This window comes from Falco biarmicus, chromosome Z (genome assembly GCF_023638135.1).
Source record: "Falco biarmicus isolate bFalBia1 chromosome Z, bFalBia1.pri, whole genome shotgun sequence".
Lineage (NCBI taxonomy): Eukaryota > Metazoa > Chordata > Aves > Falconiformes > Falconidae > Falco > Falco biarmicus.
Window position 1 is genome coordinate 26,206,042 of NC_079311.1, and position 27,773 is coordinate 26,233,814.

General features: G+C 39.4%; 1 protein-coding gene across 1 annotated transcript in view; it reads left to right on the plus strand.

The window, feature by feature from the left end:
* The window catches only part of EFNA5 (ephrin A5), a 212,944-nt gene that overhangs the window by 176,972 nt on the left and 8,199 nt on the right, over nucleotides 1-27,773 (plus strand). The window contains exons 3-4 of the mRNA XM_056325373.1: nucleotides 26,256-26,321; nucleotides 26,705-26,785. Of these exons, the coding sequence (XP_056181348.1) occupies nucleotides 26,256-26,321; nucleotides 26,705-26,785 (147 nt within the window). The remainder of the gene's footprint in view (nucleotides 1-26,255; nucleotides 26,322-26,704; nucleotides 26,786-27,773) is intronic.

Sequence of the window (27,773 nt, forward strand, 5' to 3'; positions counted from 1 at the left end):
TTTTGCATGAACAGACACAACTCACTGTAAGGTGATTATTTGATTTAGGTATCTCTGCATTTTTGCCAGAGGTTTAGATCGATGTAATGGGAGCACAAAACAGAAAAACTATGAACTGCAATCTTGACCTATCAGAAAGGGTAAATGTGAGTCCTGCCCAAAAATTATACTTCTCTTTTTTTTTTTTTTTTTTTCATCCTGTTATAGACCTGGAAATCCTGCCTGTCCAGAAGCAGTTGGTGTTGCCAGTACAGCAGTCTATACCACTGAGTGTAGGTCTGCTGGTAGGAGGTGCTGTCTGAGGGCATATGTACAGTATTCCTCAGACTTTGAGTCTGACTTGTTTGAGGAAATCCCTGCTGGAAAAGGAGATAACCTAAAGAAACCACTGTGACTGCTCAGTTGCATCCTGGAGAGTATTAGAATCAATCAAAGGTTACTGTAGGCAGCTTGGCTAATGGTTAGGTTAGGTTACATTACTTTTTTTTTTGGAGGAAGTCAGCTGTTTCTTTTGTTACTGTATTCCAGCTGGGTTAGCACAGTAATATTTAATCAGTAATACTTTAGAAACACTTTTTTTCTTTTTTTTTTTCCTCCAACGCTTAGAATATATGGTTTCTCTGTAAGCAGTCATACCAGTAAAGACAAATCTCTTAACCAGCAAACTGACCTCATTGTAAGGGGCAAATTATACCATCTTGAAAATGCAAAGAAAGCACAATGGATGTTTTATCTATGCATTTGCCACTATAATTGTAAAGACACTGTCAGTCTGATTTTAAAGTTGCCTTTATGTAAAAGAGAATTGCTTCTTGATGTTCACCAATGCCCTTAATACTGATTCTTCTTCACAGTGTCCTTACAGTTATGGGGAATAAATTACTTTCCATTTAATTGCATTACTTTGTATTTCTGGGAATTTCTGTTCTTCTGTTTGTAATTGTGATACGGAGTGGGTATCTCTTGCAATCACCCATCGCATACCCTGTGTATCTGCTTGTTCAGACAGTTGGTCATTTTGTACTCTTCTAATGCTACTTGTCTCACAAGGTCCTTGGCTAAATCTCTATTTTGCTTCTTGACCAATACCCATGGTACATTTTTCTGTAGGACAAAATAAGACTATCCATACATGAGAACAGGTTATTTTGCTTTTTCCACTGAACACAATTTATGATTGTATGAGAAGACCTTCCAGCAAAACACCTGTTTGGATGTTTTTTTCCCCTCGTATCAATAACTTATATGCTGTAAAAGGCTTGCTTTGGGTATTTCCTCCCCTTGAGTCTGTCAATACCAGGACTCAAAGTCAAAGATTTGACTTGGGGCACAGTTTGGACTTTAGCTTTAGAGAGCTGTGTGACCTCTGGAGAAATGAGTAGAGCAGATTGATGGTAAGTCTTGTCATGCCATACTCAGCTTATACCAGGGACAGTGGAGTCATTGTATTTACTCTGTAGGCTAGACTGTTATTAAAATTTTTTTTCCTTGTTGAAATGGTTGACTTAAATAGCAGATATTTTGTTTTGAAAGTGAAGATGGGACTTGTCTCTCAGCAAGTGTAAAAAGGCCATCTGTCTTCAATTCAGGAGGTGTTGGTTAATGCAGGTGCTGCTCGTGTTGTGTTTTCTTGTTGCTTTTTGAAGACATGAGGTCAGAAGATCCCTTTTGGAACTCTCTCTCTCTCTCTGGACATCCTGGCTCTCACCAAAAGCTAAAAAATGAAGGCTGACTAAAGAGTGTTATTAAAGGATGCTGAGAGAATTACAAACATTTTTAGTGTGTTAATTGCACTTTCCTTTTGGGGAAACATTGTTTATTGCCAGGTCTTCCATTAACCTTTCAATCAAGATCTGATCAGCATAAACACTGATGCTACTTTGACAGCAGTGGGCTCAGACATGCCACTCTACTACAAATCCTGCTTTGATGGCTGGTTTACCAGAATCACTCTAGATGTTATGGATGAAATCAAAGCAATTGAAAGGGTTTGATAAATGTGTACTTAAAAAAAATATTTTTGTTTGATAACATTAGACAGACAAGGAAGGTGACCTTTAAAAGGGAATTCATGCTTAGCCTAGTGTGTAGATTAAAGGACTGGTTTCTGTTAGAAAGCATCAGAAGAATCAAGTGCTGGTCCGGCTAAAAAGAAAGCAGAAACAATCACCAATGTCTAATAGATTTTGACATCGGTAGAGTTCTTAGGCTCCTCAAAGGGAGCATTAAAAGCTGTGGAATAATTTGGGACTCGGGAGAAATCCATAAATGAAAATGAAGAGAGAACCCATGGAAGTGCTGATCTCATTTGTTTGAGTTTTTCAAAGGGAATGAATGTCTTTCAGATAAGTTTAAAGAAGATGATTTGGATTCATGTGCTTTAAAAATTCAAGTGCTGTTAAGATCCTAATAGCAGCAGAAATATAAAAGAGGGGAGGACATACTACACATCTGCAACTTTGAAAGCTGTCTCGTGAGCATATTGTATAAGGTCCTGTGGGAAGACCAGTGCCTTGTATTGCTTTCTACTGAGGTACTGATTTCAGATGTTAGAACAATGAGGGAGTGCCCACAGACAGAAAGGGTGAGGGACAAGGTTTTCTTTCTTCTGTCTTTTTTCTTTCTCACCAAACATACTCAATGAAAGCCAGTTCATTTTGTAGGGTAAAGCATGTATTAAATATTGTTGTATGATCATCAAATCACAGATGTTAAAAAGATAGATTGGTTAGAACTTAGATAAAAGACCTCCAAGGAGCATTAAGAACTTGATAAGGCCATATGTGACACACCTGCCCTAAACGAAATGGTGACTGAATGTTCCATACTGGTGGCTATGGATTACTGTAATTTTTAACATTTGTGGTTCTAGTAGAAATCCCATTGCAACTTTCTTAAAAGTAAGTATTTAAATTCCAGTGTTCTGCTGGAAGTACAATTGAATGAACTGCACACAGTCCTTTAAATCCTGATGGTCCTTTCATCATTCCTTGCTTTAAATCAGTTTTGATGTTCAACACTACAACTTAACATCTTGGTGGTGACTGCATTTCAGTGGTGGGTGGGCTTTTTGCAGTGGTACTTCACTGGGATGTTATGAGATTAATAAGATGAAGCATGCGGATTCCTTGAATGGAAGAATTCATAGGAGTGGAGAGTATTATTAATAATTATCTGAGGACTTATAACTCTGTAACAGTGTTCTAATTTGATTTCTGAGCAAACTGAAACCTGTTTAATGAGCTGTTGTATTGGAAGTATGTGTTTTGTAACACGGAGCAGATGCCAACAGAAATTAAAATAACATAGCAGTGACACTTGGAATAACAGTGTTGTACTTCATTGCCTCCATGTCATCATCATGTTAGTCTCCCTGTTCCTCAGGCTAATTCACCAAGGCAACACTTTCTCTGGTGGTACTGTGTCATGATACAGAGTTATATATGCATGCCTGCAAGCAATAGACCAAACCCAGACTCCCTCAATGAAAAAATGCATCCGCATGCTGACTAATTGGTTGATGATCTTGTTTCATAAATTAGTATTCAACATTCAAGTCCATATTTTCATAAATACTTGGATTTAGAAGAAGCAAATCTGTTTCTAAGTTACTTAACCCTCTGATATTAAAGGAGGCTGTAAAATAGAAGAGTGTTGCGGAATTCTCAATAACTTTTTCTTTTTATTCCACAGTAATGCATACTATTCAGACAAGGTAGCCAAGACTCTAGGCTCCGGACAGGCTGGACCAATGGGCTGAGGCCGACTGTATGAGGTTCAGCAGGGCTCAGTGCCGGGTCCTGCCCTTGGGTCACACCAGCCCCACGCAGCGCTACAGGCTGGGGCAGAGCGGCTGGAAAGGGCCTGGTGGGAAAGGGCCTGGGGGTGCTGGGTGACGGCCGGCTGGGCAGGAGCCAGCAGTGTGCCCAGGGGGCCCAGGCGGCCAGCAGCACCCTGGCCTGTGTCCCCAGCAGTGTGGCCAGCAGGACCAGGGCAGTGACCGTCCCCCTGCCCTGGGCACTGGTGAGGCCGCCCCTCGAACCCTGTGTTCAGGTCTGGGCCCCTCTCTGCAAGGGGGACATTGTGGTGCTGGAGCATGTCCAGAGACGGGCAGCGGGGCTGGGGAAGGGTCTGGAGCACAGGTCTGATGAGGAGCGGCTGAGGGGACTGGGGGTGTTTAGTCTGGGGAGGAGGATGCTCAGAAGGGACCTTACTGCTCTCCACAACTCCCAGACAGGAGGCTGTAGGCAGGTGGGGGTTGGTCTCTTCTCCCAGGTAACAAGTGATAGGACAAGAGGAAATGGCCTCAAGTTATGCCAGGGGAGGTTTAGATTGCACAGTAGGAAAAATTTCTTCACTGAAAGGGTGGTGAAACATTGGCACAGGCTGCCCAGGGAGGTGGTGGAATTGCCATCCCTGGAGGTATTTAAAAAACATGTAGATGCAGTGTTTAGGGATGTGGTTTAGTGATGGACTTGGCAGTTCTGGGTTAAAGATTGGACTTGATGATCTCAAAGGTCTTTTCCAACCTAAATGATTCTAGGATTAAAAGCATATGCAGTTAATACTGCTATCTCCAAGATTCTTGACAAGTCAATATAAATCACATAGAATAAGACTCTTCACAGAGTATTCAGAAATGCATAGAAGTGCTTTAGTCTGAAAAATTACAGAAAAGTCTTTTCAGACTTCCAAATGTTTCTACTTTCCCTCAGGAAAGCAGTAGGTCATCCTCAGATCTATGTTATTGGTCAAATGAGATTTTTACTGCCTCTAAAATCTCCCTGGCTTCCCTTTTACATCATAGATATTTAATATTAAAAGTATCAAGTGGTATAGCCAGCTAGATACAGCACTGCTTTGGGGAATTAAGAATGGCCTGAAGGTGTATCAGAGTCTCACTTGTGTGGTACCTCTGTGCACAAAGGTAACCAGGCTCCTCATGATGGATATGGGGAATAACGTTGCAGTTGCTGATCTTCTGGGGGTGAAATTATCTTAATTATTTGAAGGATAATCAGAATGGGAGCATATTAATCAATTTAAAGAGCCTTGACAATTCAGTTGTAGTGGTGTTTAAAATGTGTTCGGGGAAAAATACACTAGAAGGGCTTAACATACATTATGTTTTAAGAGTTGTAAGTGGGGATATTGTGAAGATAGGGGCTTGGATTTCTTCCTACGTAGTTTTTTTTTGACACCTCTGCTTTTAGTAATACTGGGTCATCTTCCTGTATCTTGATGCCTATATCATTAAAAACTGTGGACTACTTATCTCTAATATTTTAGGGGTTTGCAGAAGATGTTCAGCTGTGAGGCATTGAAGAATGAATTATCCTGCAGCAAAGCCCTCTGTTGAGACTGAAGTCAAGGTCTCTAGCAGCAGCTGCAGCAGGTCTTGCTGTCTGTACACATGTGAATGTGTTTCTGCCTGAGAAATCTTGAGCAGAAATAAAGTAGCCTTAGGCTGAAAAAGAGACGTCTGTCTTCAACATCTTGGGGACTGTAAAAGAATGCAGCCTCTCCTCTTGAAGAGGGCTTGGTATTAACACCTCTCTGCTTCTGGCTGGTGATGCACAGAAAAGTCATGAACCTGTTTTTACCCAGGGAAATGGAGTTATCTGTGCAGTTCTCATTCATGCTTCGTGGAGGTGGGATCTGGCTTCCTTAGGTCCTTTCTGTAAATAGCATCAAGAAGTAGAAGGGAGGAATGGCATAGTGAAAAGTCCATAGGCACATCAGCAAGGTAGAAAATGTGTTTCTTTATCAGAGAGAAGTGCAGAAGCAAAACATGTTTTGTCAGAAATAAAGATATGTTCCAGTGAGGGTGATGACAGTGTTGTGGAGTTCAGATGTGAGCAAATGACATGGGTAGGTTATTGTTTAGCAATCTGTTCTCAAATGTTCTTAGATTTTGTAAGACTTTTAAAATTATTTTATTAATATGTTGAATATAAGCAGGCAAATTATAATGCAGCTGGAGTTTTGAATTAATAATCATGTGTAAGAACATTTATATCACATTTATTTCAAGACAAAGATTTCTGTTGTCAAACCAGTTGTCTGAAGCCTTGAAATATGGATATTATTTATTTTTCACCATTGATAGTGCTGTATATCTTACCTGGGTCTCACTAGAGTAGTTGTGCAATCACAAACTGCCTCTGAGGAATGAAGCAGCTCCTTGACAGCTGCTCAGTGGTGTGCTGCGAAGTGCCCACATTCCAGCCCACATGCTTTGCTGCAGTACTGAGTTCTGAACTTAAGTTGGTAGGAGTTTAGCTGTCTTCCATTGCAGCACTAAAAAATGCTGCCGACTAATTAACAGCCACCTCACAGCCTCAGAGTTTGTTGTAACTGGCTCCCATGTCTGTACAAAATCTGCCACTTTCAACTTACATAGAAGCTTTCACCACTGACCCTTTCCCCCTGGCCCAAGCAGAGCATTAGCCAGTATGCTGAGAAGCTGTTGCCAGAGGTAGGGTTTCTCATCTGTCGTGCTGCACCTGTGGTAGCTTTGCTTAGAAACGTACACCAGTGCAACAACGTTTTTTGTTTGCAGTCCCACTTGTCATTGCTCAGTGGCAGCTCAGGCGAAACTGTATAAATTAGTCACTGTCACGTTTAGGCATTAAAAGTGGAATTAGTTATTTATATTAATCACAAATGTTTCTCCAGGTTTTATTAACAAGCAGATTGGCTGCCAAAATGCTTTCTGGAAGACATTTTTTTCTCCCAACTGCCACAGAGAACAAAACAGCTATTATGGGCATTTAGATAAAGATTTAACGGTTTCAGCAATTCATTTGAGGAAAACTGTCTTTTACTATACATGCCACTTGAGTGTTGACTGTCACTGCCAGCATGATTTGTCACCTCTGATAAAATTATACAGCAGAGACACAAGATGGTGTAATTAGTTTTAAGAGCAGAAACAGGTTAATCAACAAAGCAGAATGACGTTAAAAAAAACAGACCCACATATCTTTTTTGGCAAGTCCAGATTTCCAATAGGGGAAGTTAGATGTCTATCTAACTGCTGTTTTAGCACATTTTGGTTCATTTTGTCTTCAAGCTTTCTTCTTTCTTTGACTGCACCCTGCTTTTCTTTTCCTCAAGATGGTTTCCTGTGCCCTGTTTAGATCTCCAGGAGAAAGTAGTACAGGTGACTGCTTCATATTCTGTGCATCTGCAAGTAGTTCTGTGGAAAACTGTAGGACTGGTCCGTGAACTCAGTACATGGTGTGAAGAAATGACTAGAATGATAAGAAAGAGGTCAACATGAATATTGCAGGGTTTAACAGCAATGCAGGGCAGGCTGCCAACATGACCTTCACACTTTCACGTGTTTTGGACAGGAAAAAATCCATTTCCTAGCGTACTACTTTTTGAGCTTATCATGTTCCAAAGAATTAAAGACTAGGCATGCTATATGTTGTTCTGACTAGCTTCCGTTTTTCTTCCACTTCAGCATTTTAGGGTGGTATAAAATGAAGGAAATGAAAACACAAGTGAAAAATCAGCTGTTTGCTACAAAGGAGGCAAACAAGGGTTAAAGGAGGAAAAAACTCATTACAGAGAGATTAGAAAATTAATTGATTGGTGGCTCTGACAGTTCCCATTGGATGTCTAAGGATCCTGTGAAAAGAATGTATAGTCTCAAACATAACATTTCTTCCTATTATTGCTTTTTCCCGCATAGAGACTCCTCTGAAGCATCATTAGGTTCCAATTATTTTCAGTGAAGTATTTCACAAGGAAAGGGCATGATAAAATCGGTAGAGGTAGTGTTATTCCCCTGAGAAACTTACTATGGCTAATACTCAGACTGTAATAGGGAAGGCTTCTGTTCAGCATCCAACTTAAGAGATTTCAGCAGGGGTGATTGTGTTTCATGGAGGTTTTGGAACTCCTGTGACACAAAGTTAATGTGCCCCCTCTTCCCCCAGAAGTAGTACAGGGCAGCTGATTAATTCAGTGGAGTCTGAGAACTTGATCATATCCATGGCTTAATATAACCATGTCTGACATTTGCAGTGAATCTATTTAGTGAAAGATCTATTTTTTAATTTTTTTTTCCCTAAGGCCGAGTGTTGGCTTAGAGGTACTGTTCTTTCATAAATGACAAAATATTTGTAACTGTTTTCTTTGCCACCAACTGACCTGTTTTCCTATATTTATCATGTATTTATTTAGCAGCTATGTGTGTATGAGTTGTATGCTCTTTTATATAAATACATATACACACATATATAAAAATAGTAATTTGAAAAAGTCACGTATTAGTTAAATCTTTGATAAAAAGTAATCTTTTGTGTTAAAGGCTTTAGCTATTGTGATTATGAAATACTGTCGTGGTTTAACCCTGGTGGTGACTAAGCCCCAGGCAGCCCCTCGCTCCCTCCCCCCACAGTGGGATGGTGAGAAGATCAGAAGAATAAAAGTCAGAAAAATCAAGGGTTGAGATAAAGGCAGTTTAATAAGTAAAGCAAAAGCCGTGCACGCAAGCAAAGCAGACCAAGGAATTCATTCACCACTTCCCGTGGGCAGGCAGGTGCTCAGCCATCCCCAGGACAGCCGGGCTCCATCACGTGTAACAGTTACTTAGGAAGACAAACACCATAATGCTGGATGTCCCCCCCTTCCTTCTAACTTCTAACCCCCTTTAACTCTGCTGAAAGGTAAGATGTTTGTAATATAAAATGCCAGTGCCTCCTGGCCCTTGTATTACACTTTGACCAGGTTATCTTTCTCCTCTACAGGCTGAGCTGACCAGTTCTTTCTTGCCCTTGATAACATGTCCTTGGGATGTGAAATATAAAATGTTCGTTTTCAGTGGAGTTCTCCAAACTATTTGTCATGCCATGCTATCGCTGCCTTCTTAACTGAGGGAGAAACTGCCTTTTCCAGTAGCTTTGCAGTTACCTGGCACCTCATTCTATGTAACAATCAGTGTTTGCTGTGAGGGGTGAGTTGAGGTGCTGTGCACTCTCAGACCCTTAAACTTCTCCCTACACAGCCACACCAGCTGCTCATTCTCATCAGAAACGATAGCATTGCTTCTAACCAAATTATGGGATAATTTGGAAATGCAATTATTTGTTCTAGGTTTAGCACAGGTCTAAAAGATGTATAGTAAGAGTTAGCTTGGGAACATGCTTAATAGGCTAACCTAGCTGAGAAGAGCTATTTCTACCTAGGACTTCTTTGTAGTCAACTAGACAATATTTTGAGTGAAAAATAAGGCAAAATTAAGTATTTTGGGGAACTGGTGCCACATCTAAGATGCAGGCAGAAAAGGAAGAGAAAATTTTCAGCACTGTGTCACCTATGAGGATGAGGGACACTGTGCTTTAGAAATGTATGTTAAAATTGGACTTTTGGTACTTGTATGAGTACACAAGTTTTTCACTGGATTTTCCACAAGGATATATGTGTTTCACAGAGTGCTTGTGAACAGCATATGGTATTCTGTGTGCTAACAAGTACATTTAAATCTGCACTTCACCCTTATCAAAATGAGGTGAAATTTTAAGTGCAAGTGTATTCTACAAAGAAGTCAGCAACAAAAGCCACACAAATAAAACAACAACAAAACTCTCCCAAAATTGCCCTAGCTCTTCAGCAACTGTGCTGTAGGCTGAAGGAGGAAGACCCTGAAATAATAATTTTCTGTGAGGGGAGGGGGAAAAAAGACAAAAATTAGTGGTGTTTTTTTGTGATATTTCATGAAGAAACAGCTTTTTTATTTATAGACATGAATGTCACAGTGATAGTTTTGCTTTGGGTTTGAAAAGTAAATAGAGATAGCATATGTGCATTGAATGCTAAAAATTATCAATTTGATTCATTTTCAATGGACTTGTAAAAAAAAAAATCTGACAACTGTGTACGCAGATTATTTGATCATCATGGTCTTTTTTGACTTGACCATCAGTCAAGTCAGTGTCATTGAAAATGACATAGATTTCGGTGTATCTACATTTAAGTGGAATCTGGACTTCAGGGGCCTGATCTGAAATGCACCTGAATACACAAATTTTCAAAAAAGAAAAAAAAAAAAAGAAAATGAAAAAAAAGCAACCACCAGCAACACAACTAAACCCAGGGTAAATGCAATATCTGTTATTTGTTCTATGTAAATTGCACATATGCAACTTTAATTCTGTTCTTCCTTGATCCTAGTCCAAAAATAGGTAAAATAAATAGATGGCATATTACAGGCCATATGTCAGAAGTGCTTAGCATTCCCAATTAGAGTCATAATTTTAGAAGTACTTAGCTGTCACTTAGGTATCCAAAGATTTGGCCTGGTTTCTAAAATGCTTTTCACATGAAGCACTGAGTTCTTCTGAAAATGTGATCTCTATTGCAGATTGTAAACATCTTGAAAGCTTGTCAGTAGGTTCTTTTGAATGGTATGTTTGTATTTTACCTTTTTTGTTTGTTTGGGTGTTTTTTTAATGTGCAAATACAATATTCTTTATCACCTTGAGCTCCATTTCTGCTTTCCCATAATCAAGAGCAAAGATAGTCTAGTATTGTTAGCGGTTTCTTCCTTTTAACACAAAGTGCAACTGTTAGCTTAGAAACACATAAAAGAGTCATTGTAGTGTTGATGGGGATGGAAACTGACTTGAAAGTACAAGGTTTCTTTTACCTTTAACTACTTTCAAACAGCTATCTCTCAAGAGCAAGTGTGTGTCTCTAGACAGGTAATGCTTTAATCAGACAGAAACATCTAGATGGAGAGACCAATAACAGGGTGCTGGAGCATTGGGCTGTCTTGGCCTTTTGCTGTGGTGCCATCTGAGTCCTGCCATGCTCCACAGAGGTGCTGAGAGCAGGGCTTGTACCCTCTCTTGGTATGAAAATGCTCCACTACTCAGCAGTGGGATCTCCTGTAGTGCTTTTGTCATAAATTGTGTAGCAGAGCCCTGACATTTAGCTGATGAAATTTTTTTTTAGGTTTTTTTTTAGAGGCTGTAGGTGGGCCTTTTATCAGTAGTCATATCTCAGGTGGGAAAATACTAAAGAAAAATATTTTTAACCCCGCCACCTTTGTTGTAAGCTGCTAATGGCTGTGGTCTGTGCATACAGACGTAGGAAGCTTCTCCTCCCCCAAGCAAGTGCACACGATTTCTGTAATTGGAGCTGATGGAAACTTGTCTTTACAAACACCATCATCTTCCATTGGAAGTGGCTCCCACATGTCACTGCTGAGGCTTGGGCTGAAAAGCAGACCTAATGAAGGAGTTTTCCAGTCCTTGGTGCCTCTCTGGCATTTGCTTTCCCTGCTGTGCTGAATAGTGCACCGGCCATTTGTTGGCAAGTTCATATTTCACACTGCAGGGAATTGAAATGATTGAACAGACAGGAGAAGAGTTTTATTTGCCGTAGTCTGTGTATCCCTAGACTCTGATTTGGCATAAACATCTGCTTCATGATCTGTTTCAAGGCCAGCTCCCTTCCACTAACAAAGGTTATGACTTCAGGCAAGCTGTGCCTTCACTGGTGGGGGGAGATTTGGCTGACAACTTGATTTAGTTAGAATCAAAGCATCCTGCCATAGAAATCCTTTTTTCAATTACTTCTGAAAAAGCAGACAGAAAGTAAATGTATTAACATATTAAATGGTGAGTAAAGGAGGCTTCTGACTTTTGTTGTATGGGTTTTTGTGAGAAGTTGATATAAACCATATCTGTGTGCATGTAGCTAAGAATAAACATTCATTATTGTTCTAACAGTAAAAGAAGTGACAGACACTCTACATGCACCTGCTTAACGAGCAGAGTCAGTACGTAAATCTATTGGTTTCAACTACAGTTTATACATATTTTTGATTTACAAAGTTAATTGGTGTGAATTGATATAGTTTCTGTTAAAATCTAGGGAGTAGGCCCTACAAGAGGCAATATTTGGAGACAAATTGATGCTTTAAATCTTTTTTGTATTCATGGTGGGGACCTAATTTCAGGGGGGGTTGTCTTCTTACCAAAAAGTCAATTTTTAAAGATGGATACAGATTTCTTTGCAGAAGTGTCATCTTGATCCACACTTACCTACGTACAAACAAAATCCATGTTGCCTCTTGCAATAACATAGTTAGATTCAACCTTTATTGCAGCGAGCAGCGTATTGCCATCTATGTACTTCACTGCCATTGATGCACCGTCTTTGCAATATATGGCTATTTTTCCTCCTCCTCCTCAAAAAAAAATCCTTTCTCAACTTAAAAAAATAGTAATCGAATATTTGCATATCTCCAAGGAGCCACGTGGGTTAAACTATGCATTCATCTTTTGCAGTTCTTAGGCTGCTTTTAGTTTAAGAGTAGGAACTATTGCTTTTATGAAGTGCCTTTTTCTATAAAGTCAAAACCTCACAGCAGTGCACAGAAAGCCAATGCTATAAAGGAGCCAAGTAGAGTCTTTAATAGAGAGAGCTAGGTTGTAAGTGTTTTTGTTCCTATGGAGCAGATAGATTTGGTTCCATCTGTTCCATATTCATAACAAAGGAGCTCACTTGCAGGAGGACTGACTTCCTGGGAGTAGCATGGTAATGATCCTTTCACCACAGATTGAAAGGATCTGAAAATGGTCACTTCAGCTCAGCAGAAAGCAGCTAGCACTGGTAGTCATTCAGACCTACTACAATTTTTCTGCAGCTATGTGTCAACATGCATGATTTTTTCGAATAAAACAAAACAAAACCATAAACCTTGATCTCCTTTCCCCCCCGCCACATCAGTCATCCTTCTGAGGAGTTCAGGATGTTTTCTCACACAAAAATGGTACAATATGTTACAAATACAGTGTCATTTTTTCTTTATTTGATCTTGGTATTAAAGGCAGAAATGAAAAGTGATTCACTTCGAATCTGGGTTCTGTCTCCTGAACTTTTCTCATGATCTCTACTTTCTCAGCAAGAAGATTCAGTGAACAAGAAATCTGAAGTCCACAAAATGTGTGCAAAAGTTCCTTGCTGGGTTTTGTAATTAGGATGCTCCAGTGCCAGCTTTGATTACACACCTCATGGGCTTTAAAAAAAACACACACAAAAAAAAACAACCAACAAGAAAACAAACTTGATCCAAGAAAAAAATATTCTTGTCTCTGCAGGATATTTCACTAGGGGAGAACAGAAAAATGCAGCAGTGTACCACAAGCACTCTTGCTTGGCTAAAGAACAAATTATTCAGTGACCCCTAAAAGATGAACTGAAAACTTAAAGAGATCCTAAAAATTAACTAGCAACACAGAATGAGAAGAATGCCTCTGTGTCATTGATTCTGATTATGCGGTCTCCAAAAGAGGCCATGAGACAGACCCAGATTCACTGTTGTCCTGGCTGGAAGTCCTGCTGGGGCATGCTGGATCCCATGTGTCTCCATGCTCCAGGACAGTAGGCACCTGAGGCAGCTGTGAGAGCGGGATGGGCAAGCAGCAGGCTTGCACAGCCTGCCTTACCTGGTACTGCAGCATCCATGTAGGCATCCTCAGGACTTTTGACATCCAGCCAACATAACCATATCATATAATTCATAGATGTGTATGGAGGCATCTGCTACCCTTGTTTAAGACTCCAGATCAAACAGCGTGCATGTATTTGCAGACCTGATGCTTTCTCCCACCCCAAAGTGAGAGATTTGATCTCAGACAAGTGTTTTGTTTGTTCAGTTGGGAATTTCTCTGAGTGCTGCATGTTTTGCTGCAGTAACTCCAGGAGATGGTACATGGACTTAGAGTGACTCTTTTCCATGCTAAGGTAAATGCATGTATCCAGGCTTCTTTAGAGAAACTCAGTACACTGAACCTTCTTGTAAACATGAGAGGAAAGAAGCATTTGATGCACACTGTTGTGCAGCTCTGCGCAGCTACCAGAATTATATCCAGTGCAGATGTTCTTTGATATGGACTAGCCAGGAACTGAGATACAAATGTAAGTAGCTCTTCATAATTACAGAACATGGGATAGGTGTTGTGCAGTTGACTACCAGTGTTGCTCCAGTATGGCCAGGCTTGAAGGCTCCACCCACTGAGGAGTGAAGACATCACATTAGGTCAGAGGCACTTAAATCAAGCAGTGATAGATACGGTGTGGTTGAGAGAAGTTAACTTGGCAGAGTTTTTGTCCATCTCTTTTGAAGTGAAATATGTTTCAGCAAGGAGGTTTCAAGTATGTGGTTTTGTGTTATCGCATAATGTTTTCCGTATGTATGATCTTAGATACATATGGGAAGCACGTATTAGAAGCCGCTCACAGCTTGGTTACACAAGTTCCTTTAACTGGTTAAAATGTAAAGAGTAGAGGAGCAAACTTGCAGTTGTGAGGTGCTCACTTAGATCAGAAAGTAGCAGGTGGCAAAGAGAAATGGCAATTCCCAATCTGCTTGGGTGGGTTGTTAGTGTGAAATGGGCTTTTCTGGAAGACAGGTGGAGAAATGCTTCTGTTCTGAAAGAGCAATTGTTACAGCATTCAGGAAGAGAAAAGCTCAAGAGGTACCTGTGTATTTCAGCAGTCTGATGTGGTATTCATTGCTTTTAAGAAATTATTTCCAAGCTACCAAAGTTTTTGAGTCCCAGTTGTAGAAAAGTGTACAAATATATATATATAATTTTGAGTTCATCTGGGAATGATCACTGGAAATAGGGCTAAACATCCTGTGGTATATATTAATCTTAAAAAAAAAAAACAAAAACACAGAAGGAAATAATTTGTGGAGAGTAAAATGAAAGGTTAGCTGTCCCATGGGTGTTTTAGACTTTTCCCACAGTCATAGTTATGACAGTCTACAGTCCTTTTGTGGCACAGGTGAAACATTTAGAATTCCTGACAAGGCAGCAGTTTTACTTGATGAGGCTGGGGCTATTCTCACATAGGTTGGCTTTTTTTAAATATGGATTTCAAAGCATGAGTGTGACTTGTGGCACTGAACAGAAGCTAGACAAGTGAAAGAAAGAAGCAAGGATCCAGAAGTTTAAAACTGCTATTGCCTGGTACACTGGACAAATTTTTGTTAAAGAGAAAACTTCAGCTTGATGTGTTCCAGAAGTTTTCATGGTAAAGGTGACAAAACGAAGAGTTAAGAAAGATAAAAATTTCTGGCTCATATGGTACAGTGATTGAAGGTTCAATAGTCCCTCTGCAGGACATGAGCAAACTGGGAATTCACCTGATAGAGATGTACTGGTATTAATATAGTGCTGGCATCTGTTACTGTGTTTGTACTCTACTCGGTCATGACCAGGGACCCCACCATAGTAGGTGTAATGAAACAGACAGTCTCTGCCTTGAGAATCTTTACTTTTCAGCGTAGCTTGAGTTACAGTGGTCTGTCATGTGCCTTACAAACCTTACCTTTCCAATTTCATATCTGGTTTTCATCCTGCACAAATTTGGATTTATTGATGTAAGAGCTGACTGTGCACATAAAGGCATTTTTTGTAAAGGCTGTGCCAAGGCACTGTTAGAGCTTTACCAAGAGAAAAAGCCCTTCAGAAATCTTTTGAGCAATGGTATTCTCTCTAAGCAGCATTTGCAAAGTTCTGGGCATGCATGAGCACTCAAACACATTCAGACTTGCGTTATTCACACTGCTTGCCTTCATTTTAAATAACAACAAAATACAACCTCTCTGTCTGTGCTTTTCTTTCCGAATTTCCCCTGACCCTAAGGCAGCTTCTTGAAGATCTCTTCCTGACTTTACATCATCTTCCCCCTTCACAAAACACAAACAAGGTATTTTGTTGCTTTGCTTAGGAGAGGCAGCAGAGGTAACTTTTCATGTGTATGTACATGTCACACACCTAGCATAATACAACATTTATAATTACTTCTGTATTTTTATAAACTGACAAAATTTACAAGCATAGCATAGGAAGCTAGAAATGTTTCTAAATATTTTAAAGATAGTGGCAAGCCCATGAAGATGGACTAGAATAGAATGCTTCTCTCTGCTTTGATTATACTGTCAGCAGTGGTAGAGCTAGACATGGATAATATGAAGTCCATTAAAGTATATAAGGTTTAGTAATATGATACAAAACCCACAAATTCCATGTGGGTGAACATGTTGCTTTAAAGATCAAAAAGAGAAGGTCATTTCTAATAAGACTATAATGTCTCTTCAAAGGATTTACTTATGCCTAGCTCTTAGAGATGGAAATTAGCAAAACAGATAGCCTGCTTGAAGAAAAACATTTTGTTTCTAGTGATACTAAGGGAAAATCAAAGTACAAAAGTGCTTATGAAAAGTATGAGGAGGATATATTTTTCTCTAAGTGTTCTATTTGATAGTATTAACTTGTTTTATTAGCAATTTACTCTAATACAGTCTTAATATTGTACAATAACTGTATTTGGTTTTGTTAATGCTGCTGAAAACAGTAATGAGATCTGAGGTTTTTATTTCATTCTAGTTAATAAGTGTTGGTTTGTTGCAATAGAAAAGTATGACATCAGTAATTTATATTGTGCTAGTGCAGAAACGTTAGCCCTAATTTTATGGTATGTAACACAGTTTGCATTTATGAAAGAGAAAGCTCCTTATATGAGAGGAAGACCTGCAAATATTTTGTGTGTAAGCAACTATATGATCTTTTCTTCATCTGTAGCTCCTTATATTTCACAACTAAAAGTCCATTCAGGGTAGGATATGCCTTTCATTTATTTCCAGCTGAGCTTTGTTTGTTTTTTAATGAGAAAAAGTACCACAGAGGCAAGAATGATTCTCTAGGAAGCTCAGGCAGCAGTTAGTTGACAGCTTTGCCCTGGTTCATAAACAAACATAACTGTTCTTGCTTTTATGAAAAAAAAAAAAAAAAAAGTCTTTGTCAAGAACAGCTGAGCTTAGTTCTTGTGTTGGTTCAGGGCTTGGTTTAGGAGAACAGCTGAGACAGGGCTGGGTCCTTCTGCAGCTGAAATGTCTGCTTTGTCCTCCTGAAGGTGTGAAGGATATCGGCTGCCCTGCACTGAGGTGATTTTGTATTTTCCTGAACTCAACTGGACTTGGCAACTTGAGAGGACAGATGATAACAGTATGACTATAATAAACATTTGGACAGGATCCAAAGTGATGCTGTCTGCCTCAGATGAGCCCTCAGCTGCTGGTCACCTCTGGAGGTACCCAGCACTGTGAAGGAGTGGGCTTTGAGATGCTTTGATGTTCTGCGCTTTAGAAGTCTGACTTCAGTACACCAGCCAGGCCAACACAGAGAAGTCTCGTCATTGAATCACCCTCTAGAGCAGATAAGGGACCTTCCTGAGAGAGATGCAGGTCTGCATCATGCCAAGAGGAAGTACTGGGCAAATGGCTTAATTAAACTGCATGTCCATGGTTTACATCTCTTACCATACATGTTGATTTTGTTTTGTATGACTTTGATCTGAAACCTACTTCCCATACATGCAGCCTTCAACTAGGTGTATAACCTGCAATGGATTAGGAACTGCAAGAAACAGTATATTCTTTCTGGCCAAGCAGTTGCAATAGGTCGGTTAAATCAACATTAAGTGCTAATGCAGAAACAGTAACTATGTATTGCTTTCTTCCAAGAACTCTCACTAAAATAGCATTTGTATGGCAAGTCATTTCCATTTCCTAGGCTGCTTTTAGGTGGTCTCAGAAATATAGTCACTTGTGACAGAGGCCATAATAACCCAGTGCTTTTACACAGTTCAAAGCCAGTGCAAATTAGGTATAAGACATTAGGAAATAAAAGTAGTATTTCACAATCTTTTTTCTCTTTGTGTTGTGCACACGGCTTTTATCAAGTCTTTTTCTCCATTGTGGTGCACTTCATGATTTATATTTTGCATAAAGTGCAGAATATGTCTGTATGTGTGTAGGCATGTATATACACACACACGGAGTTGAGTACAGAAATACAATAGGATTTTTTTTACCTTCATACAGAGGTAGTTGAGCATGCAGAATGAAAGCGAAATACGCATTTGTATTAAGTGCCCTTCTAATACTATGAATTTTAAAACTTCATTTGGATAGTATCCATAGTACTTTTGTCTGTACTAAGCCATAAGCAGTATTAGCTGTGACCTTGCATCTGTTTGTTTATTTCTTTTCCTTGTTAGGTAATTTTTCTTAGTTTTCAAGCGTTGTTGGCTGTCCTAGATCAGGTGGTTTTCCAGGCAATATTCTTTCTTTGTCTCTTGGCTTGAGATTTCTGAGACTTGAACTTGCTCAGTATTTTTTTTTTTTGTGTGGTCTCATCTTGGTGATGACTAAATATAGACACATGGTAGACTCAGCAGTAGCAAAGATACAAATAAGCTCAATTATGATTTACTGAGGAAGTGTGCTTAATTATTAGGTCTGAGGAATGAATAAGTCATGGATATTCAATATTTCAATTTTCTCAGAATAGAGTCATGTTTATGCTACCAGAACAAAACTTTTGCTGGTATGTTGGAATGAAAGAGCAGACATGCAAAGACTCTTTCAAATTAAACTCAAGTATTGGTAGAAGCTGGAGTTTCCATTGGACCAGTATTTATCTATTTTTAATTTTTTATTAACATTTACAAGGATAAAATTATGAGTAAATAATTTCAGGTAGCTTCTTTTTTTGATTAATAATTTTGAAGACCACTTTGTTGTCCTTAGATATGGATCTTACTTCATGTATGTGCACAAAGGAGTGTTTTATTAAATTCTAGCAGACTTTTTCAGTTGTAACATTTATGCAAATTTGTAACTTTTTTCTATCTAAAGTCTGAGAAGAATATTAATAACTAATCCTGCATTTACCTGGCTAATTTGCATACATTTGTGCTGTATGGTAAATCACACGAAAACCTACAAGGGAAAGGCTCAGCTCTTCTAACAACTAATAGGCTATTTTTTTCTTTTGACTTGCACAAATCGAGAAATATTGCCTGTGGCAAACATAATGGAAAACTGCATTTTTAATGCTCTCACACATACTGATTTCTTTACAAAGAAAGAAGCAGATGACTGTTCTTAAAAATAAAACTTTCTAAAGCTCTGTAGCTGACAGAAGATATTGGATGCTGAAACACTTCACGTTGGTGGAATTATGATTTGCAGGTTGTATAAGGTTACCTGGATATTGCATTTGACTAATGGGAGTGGTATTGTGCCTGAAAGGGCTAGAGGCAAATCACAGCTATAAATATTTTCTCCTGAAGAGATTGTAACTTGCAAGACTGGGAGAGTGGGAGGACTGCATAAACATTGAGTTTCTGGTTTACAACACACAGTGTCCTGTGTATGGGGTTGCTGCAGGTTCTCTTTTTGAGGTGTTTCTCAGGTGATTACAGAAGTTACACATGCAACCCTTTTAACTGGGCAGCAAGTGTTAGGTGTTTACTCCAGCTAAATGCATGTGGCATCTCAATTTAGTGTGCTAGGGATAAGTTCAAAATTAATTCCCTATTGGCTTCCGAAGTAGTTCTCTTAAGTGCTTGTGGTTGTGAAGCACTTACCAGTGCCAGAATTTGTGTAACACAGAAAGGGTGCTGGTAGTAGTAGATCTGCAGTGAACTGAGGTGAGATCTTGGTGTCATTTGTCAGACCTTCTCTACAAGAAGTTTTTTGCAGGGCATCTTAGCAGAAAGCAGAAGAAAACATTCAATTCAGTTAAAAAAAAATAGTGAGAACAGACTTGTGTCTGCAGTGTTTAATGAGCACTGCTTCAGAGAATACTCAAAGAAACTTGAAATACAAAGTAGTAAGACAATTATTATCTGCAGAACGTCTGCAGCATGTTATATCAGGGCCACGAGAAGATGCAGTGAGGGGTGTTGGGTTTCCATGTGAGGAAAGGACGCTTCTTTACCAGTGTCCCCTCATTCTAAAACCAAGTCTGAGTGACTTAGATAAAGGCAGCACTATTTGTACACTGAACGGTTCCAGTTTTGCTAATAGGGCCCATAGCGGATTGTGCTTTGAATATTAAAAATATTTGTAGTCCTGAATGAGGATTTGAATTGCATGTATTATTTCTTTTTTTCTATACCAGGACTTGCGTTTTAGGAAAAGGTGCAATGCTGTAATTAGAAAGCTAAGAATGAGTGAGGAAGCAAGGAGAGGAAGCTACTGATTACATGTGAATATCAGTAAATAGGATGGTTGAGACAGATTTTATATGCGGCAGCCTAATAACTTGCTCTTAGGTTAGGAACTGAGCCTCAGTTGCCAGCCAAACTGCTGCCTGTCTCAGGAAAGGGAATACTTAATTACTGCTTTTGTCACATGACTAGCAGGTCCTCATAACCAAGTTACTTTTGAAATTTTAATACCTTTTTTGTGTATTTACTTTTTAATTAGCTTACTTTGTAAGTTGATTGGGCCATATCTTGATGACTCCTTTAAGGAGTTTTTGGGATTTAACATAGTAAATGCAACTGCAAAACTGTTGGGGAAACCCCCCCACACACACTGTTTTCTGTGTATGTTACTTCTTGTTCTCTATTTGGGGCTTCCTGCAGTCACTGAATAACTCCTCTAAGCCATTTCAGACTGAGGAAGGACCTAACCTGTTATTTATATCTAATATATTAAGAATGTGCCATGTGTTTTCTAGCAGAGGACTGTTTAGTAGTGGGATGAAGGGAGCAGGATTTCTTTTTTTCCCCAATATTTAAATATAGCTAGCAAATACTGAGATATTTATGGTTTGGCTTTAGATGAGGAAAGAATAATTTTCTTCACTCCCTTTCCTTACAGGGTATAAAAATGGTAACCAGAATTGGTTCAGTTTTGTCATATGATTTGTCTTTATGGGCCATTTTTTTGATCCAGCTTGGATCTAGTCCTATGTGCATTAGTTCATTGCATGGGTGGTTTGTGGTTTTTTTTCTAATTCAACTAAAAGAGGTGAAATTTTCATCTCAAGAACACGGAGATCATTACTTGAATGTCTCCTGAACCGTGGAATTGTCTTATTGGGAGAAAAAAAAAAAAAAAAAAAAAGAGAGACCAAACCAGTTATTTTTATAATAATTGAGGTGTTTTCATATATATCTTTTCATTTCAGAGGGATTTTAGTATGTACTTCCTTCTAATGCCAAGTCTTTATGCAACCATGAAGTCTGTAACATGTTCTTTAAAAGAGAGACTCAGGAGATTGTCATGAAGTTGCTGGTAAAGGTGAAATAGGGGAGGGGAGAAGTGAAGTGTCACAGGAATTGTAATGACATACAGGAACCAGCAGCTCAAACCAGCAACACTACGGAGTCCCCCCTCTGATTTTCATTGTGATTCATCCTGACATGAACTAAACCAGTTAGACCTTTTTTATTCTAGTATCATTCATGGGAAAAAAGAGAGGATATAACCTCCTTTGCTCCTTATAAGGGATCTTTTTTTCCAGAAGTTTCTTTTTGCTGTGCAGCAAGGTTTCAGGGTTGTGGTTTTTTTTTTTTCCCTTGGGAATTTTGGCTTTTGAAATGGAAAGTGTTGCATGGGACAGGTTCCATTAGCATCAGAGGCTTCCTACTTTTAGAACTGGCCTCTATTTTATAGCTAATACCACCTTTAAAATGGACAAGTAGAAAAGCCTTATACCAAAGCCTTAGGGGCTCACCTGGTTTTGTGCAGAAAGGAGAATGAAATTTCTCTTTGCACCACCTAGAAAGGACATCTTTTCATATACTGTAGCTAATTTCAGTGGAATGTAGCAACAGGAACAGTTGGTTTACCTGGGGAGCAACTAGAACAGATCCCATCTGACAGCGAGCTGTTCTCTTTCTGTTTTTCCAGCGTTCAGCAATGTTGCTCTCTTGCAAGCATGCAAGAGAGTGTCAGGGAGTTTGCCAGACTCTGCTGCATTGGAAACCCATCTTTCCTGAAAGGAAAACAACTTAAAATCACTGAACTTTCTTCTGCTAAAGCACTTCCCTACCCTTAGGTCCTGAAGTCAAGACCTGAATTTTTCCAGTTGCAGTCAGTTTGATAGGAGAGCTTTGGCTTAAACTGATCCCACAATTTTTCATGTAAGCCTAGCTTTTGTTAGCTCACAGCTGCAGCATTATGGCTGCTCCAGAAAAAACATATTTAGCATTCATTCTTAGTAAATGTTTATATGTGCAGTGTATCCTTTCTACTGTATTGCTTTGGTCATTTGGTGTTTCTTTGTAGCTCTTAGTCAACTACTGTCAAACATACCACCCTGATTTGGAGTTTGTCCTCTTTAGCAAGGGTTTGCCATTAAAGCTACTTTAATGTAGAAGAGTAGGACTTAAAAACTTCAACTTTAGTTCAAGCTTTGAGGCATTAACTTACAAAAAACCCCAGATTTAATGAGGGCTCTTGGCTTTCCATAGTAGAAAGCATGTGTTATGTGCTGAACATTTGGAGAAAAAATACCTTGAGCTAGAGGGTTAAAAAAAATATTCCAGCTGTTGCTGTCATATCCTGGACATCTTAGTTCAACAGGCATGGTTTTCATAGGATATTGTTCAAAATATTGCAGAATAAAGAAGACAGAAAAGAGAACAGAACAATACTGACAAAGTAACTGTGACGTGTGTGAGAGGAGGACAAATGATATGAGCCAACCTGACTCTTCCCTGTGGGTGATACATCCGGTCTTAAGGCAAAAACTTCAACTGGTCTGTGTTTTTTCTTTTAAGATGAAAAGAAGAAGGGAGAGAGAGAGAGGCAAAGAAAAGGAAATAAAAAGCCAAATTTATTGCAGTCATGCTTCTTGGCAAGCAGTTCTTAATTTCTCAGGAAGGCCAAAGGTTATAGCATATCCCTTCATCACCTTGGTCTTGGTTGTTGAGGCAGATGTGAGAGAATAGTTTTTCATGATATTTTGTTTTATTATTATTCATTATTATTCCTTCAGAAGGAGTAAAACACTGATTAAAGAGGAATCCTTCTGGGTTTACTGCAGACATTGACAGTACATAATTTCCTTGGAAAGGAAAAAAGCCCCACTTTTTCATACTTATTGCTAAAACAGTGTCAGTTTCTGGGATGATGACTGAAATGCAAGTGCTGTGGTTGCAGTAGGACTGCAGTTCATTAGATAGTCTATAGTTACAAACCCATGTGAGGACTGGTGGAAAAAGATTTAAGCAGGGAAGAGATTTTAATATTTTTCTTCCAAACAACATGGCCAATCACTAGCTGTTATAGCTAGTTAGTCACTGACTAACAGACTATTCTAGTAAACAGCAGTGAGCAAAACATGCTTATTTTATGGACATAAACAAAAGCATGTAGGCATCAAAGCTAGAACTTGCCTTTAAAAAAATGTGTGTCGTGAGCACTTCTGAAATAACTTCTGAGCAGGAAAAATCCATTAGTGATAAAATTACTGTAGGGACATTTTGGCTAATGTTGCAAATGTTACTTCCACCTTTATGCTAGTAATGTGGTAATGACTATAGTATTCTTATCTTTTGAGAAATCTACAACTGTCTGTTTACGCTGAGCAAAGCATTTAGCCAGTTGCATATATTCAATGAGGGCCACAGAAAGGACACAATTTCCTGACTGTAACCACAGAGTGCAAATATTGTGCCCTAAATAACACACCAGTTACTGTAAATGTTAGTAGAGGGAGTTTTGTTGACTTTGATTTAGTAAAAGCCTATAGCAAAGCCAGCTGTTAACACTTCTTAACTGCTTGTCATTGTGAAGGGGGAGCATCATTTCTGCACACTTTTGTCTTTTGATTAAAAGAAGGAAACAATTTTTCAAGCACTTACCAACAGGTGCAGAACCACAGCATTAGCTGTATTGGACTCTTTAATTTGCTCCTTTTTTTGTGTTTGTACGGAGTTTGCTGGTTCTTTTTAGGAAAAAGCTGACGCCTGCCTTGGAAACACATCATCAAAGACTAAGGGAATTTATTTCAAGTTAGTTGAGGAGCGCTTCAAGTGTGAGCTGAGCATGAAGACAGAGTGTGCATTCATATGTCTGTGTACAACACGTTTTAGTTATTTGTCACAAACAGGGACAGAATTAATAAAAATTTATGGAACATGAAAAACAGAACAAACTAATATCTTGCTGGCCCAATCATCTTTTGTAAATCAAGACAGCTTCCAATAGTTGCCATTTGCCACAAAATGGAACTTGTTCTGCTCTAATACATAGCTTTTTGAACGATGGAGGAGACTATGCAATGAAATAAAAATTACTTTGCAGTGCTCCAGGCAATATTTTTCAGCTATAGCTTGGATGATTTTTGGAAGGGTAAAAAAAAAAGTGTATGCAAATCGTCTTTTGCAATGGAAAGTCTGCATGCCCAAGTCAAGTTGCTTGGTTGCCAGCATGCATGTTGAATGGCAGGGCAATGTGCAATTTCAAAATTGCAGATGTTGGTGAAGGTTACCAGTATGTTCAGACTGGCAGACAATACACTAGGGAGTCCAGTCTGTGGTGGCAGGCGGTCTGGTTTCCCTATGGTCATGGATTTTGAGGCAAGCACCATTCTAAAAAGGAAGTTTGCACAGCAGCACTTGTTCCTGGGAAATAACTAGGTGGTGACACTAATCCTATGTGTATGATCTTTAGCATTAGTGCTAGCCATGTTGTTTTCACTTACTCTTTTTCTTCTGATACAGTAGGTACTCTTAAAATGGAATACTTTGAATGGGAAATGATGGGGGAGAGCAGAAAGAAGGAATAAGCTGGTTTTGATCTGTTATGTAACACAAGGAATCATGTTTTTACTGAAGCAAGTATTTTCTCAGCAAAGGCAGATGTATTGGAGCTTATGGAGGCTGACTTTGCTATAGACTTTAATGGTGTGTATTTCTGCTTTTGTGGGACTATATACATAGTTCTGTTTTTAGCATTGTCACCTTCCATGTGATTTTGTTTTTTCATCCCTTTTTGTGTTGCTGAAGCCTATGGCCTAGTGTTTCAAGACTAGCTTTTCTCTAAGTGATCTTAATTATTCTGAAGTGTAATTTTTCAGAGTAGACATCTGCATTACAGCAGAAACTGTATTAAACAACCTCTTGAGAAAAAGGTGTGGAAAGGTGAAAGGAGATAATGAAACATTGAAAATACCACGTGCTTCACTTCTTCAATGTAAAAGAATCAAAAAAGGGGTTAGAATAAAATCTGCAGTTCTTCCCCTGCTTTTGCATATGTGGTGGTTGGATGCCAGGTGCCCACCAAAGTGGCTCTATCACTCCCCTCCTCAACTGGACAGGGGAGAGGAAATATAATGAAAGGTTTATGGGTCGAGATAAGGACAGGGAGATCACTCAGCAATTACCGTCACAGGCAAAAAAGACTTGACTTGGGGAAATTAGTTAAAATATATTACCATTCACATCAGAAAAAAAAAACCACCTTGCCCCCAACCCTCCCTTCTTCCCCGGCTTAATTCCTGTTTCTCTACCTCCTCCCCCAAGCGGCACAGGGGGACTGAGAATGGGGGTTACATTCAGTTCATCACATGCTGTCCCTGCCACTCCTTCCTCCTCACACTCTTCCCCTGCTCCAGCGTGGGGTCCCTCCCATGGGAGACAGTTCTCCATGAGCTCCAATGTGGGTCCTTTGCCTGGGCTGCAGTTCTTCACCCACTGCTCCTGGCTGGGTCCCTTCACAGGGTGCAGTCCCTTAGGAACAAACTGCTCCAGCATGGGTCCCCCATGGAGTCACAAGTCCTGCCAGCAAACCGGCTCCAGCATGGGCTTCCCACAGGTCACATCCTCCTTCAGGCATCCCCCTGCTCTGGCGTGGGGTCTGCCATGAGCTGCAGTGTGGGTATGTGCCCCTCCATGGGCTGAGGGGCACAGCCTGCCTCACCACGGGCTGCAGGGGAATCTCTGCTCTGGTGCTGGGAGCACCTCCTGACCTCCTTCTTTGTTGGCCTGTGGGTCTGCAGAGTTGTTGCTCTCACATGGTCTCACTCCTGTCTTCCACTAGTGCAGATATTATTTTTTTCCCCCTTCTTGATGTGCTATCCCAGAGGCACCACCACCATCGCTGATGGGCCAGCGGTGGATCCATCTTGGAGCCGACTGGTGTTGGCTCCATTGGACATGGGGGAAACCTCTTGGCACCTTCTCATGGAAGCCACTTCTGTAGCTCCCCCACTACCAAAACCTTGCCATGCAAACCCACTGCAGCACAGCAAAGCTACTTTGTGCTCCTGGAGACTTTACATGCAGAGGCTGTATAATATGTCCAGCCCTTCAGATGAAGGAAGAATAAGGGATATTTCATTTTAGCACAGAAGATGATTTCCATTCTCACTCACTTACTCGTCCACTTGTCTTTCCTTCTTCCCCATTTACAGCTTCTGCGATCCCAGATAATGGAAGGAGATCCTGTCTAAAGCTTAAGGTCTTTGTGCGACCAGCAAGTAAGTTCTTCCGATAAAGCTTTCAAGGGTGGCTTTGTAGTGCATGCTTTATTGCGTGGTCTGGTAAACAGCAGTAAATCTTTTTTTTTAACTGTTAAATCTTGTGTATCTGTTCTGTACAGCAACATTTGTGTTATGATTTTCATCGTATTTTCTTACCATTTTTCATAAAACTTTGTTTTAAATACATGGCAGTTGCTAACTTGTTGTTTCTTAAACTGTTGTACAAATGCAAGACTATACTGGCATTTGGACAAGTGCCACAAACTTTAAAATATAAATATGCTTAATTATATATAGTAAATAGATAGAAAAAAGGAAAGTGGGGAGTTGTAAGGGTGTCTTACTAACATATTTGGCTGTTATCTCTATTTTTGTTATAGACAGCTGTATGAAAACTATAGGTGTTCATGATCGTGTTTTTGATGTTAACGACAAAGTAGAAAATTCGTTAGAACCAGCAGGTTAGTATGCTTAGAGAATCTCTTCTAATGAATTTGTGTACCCCTCTGATGCTTCAGTACTTTTTTTCCTCTTCTCTCTGCATGCTTTGTATGGTACAACTGCTCAGCTTTTGCACATTTCTAGCAGTGCTAGTATCACTTATGATATATTTTCTGTATCCTTTATTAATGCCGGGGAGGAACAGTATTGCTTTATTTGTTTTTGGGATGATGTGGTTTAATAAAATACAGGGTGTGCCAGTGTAAAGTTTTCACCAGCATCCTGAAATTACTGGCCCTTCCAAATCAAACACTCAGCATGTTGGAAAAACACTCTACTTAGTAACTGGGCCCAAAGTTCTAGAAATAGAGTCGATGGGCACAATTCATCTAGTTTCAAAAGACTATCTGAACTACTGCTTGTTTACTGCTGGTGCATGACACAGGCATGCAGCTGACACACACACACTCTGAGGTCTATATATACACACATATAAAAATATAAATAGAAATATATATATACACACATATTTATATATAAAAATTCCTATTCTGTTTTTATTAAAGCAAACTGAAGTTTGGGGGGGGAATGTGTATCTTTTTTTGCAAAACACTGTTTTAAGAATGAGAATAAGAATAATGCTTGCAATGTAAAACCCCTCATCTGCCCAGGGCAAAGTTAGATCAACTTCCACCATCAATCAAGCTGATGTGTCACTATGTAGAAAATGTATTGTTTGTATGGCTCAGGTTTATGACAAATAGAAGCATGTTTAATTCTAGGGGTGTGATTAATCCCACCAACTTCAATGGGATAGCTTATAACACTAAAATTAGGCAGGTATATAGGAGAAGTATTTGCAATAGTAGTAATACCGGTTTGTTTTATGTGTACCTACGCTGCGTATACAGTGTTGTATTCAAGTCTCAATAATTAAAATACACAGTTAAATTAACAAATTATACCAGAAAAAAATCACATACCATTTAGCACATACCCTTAAGAACA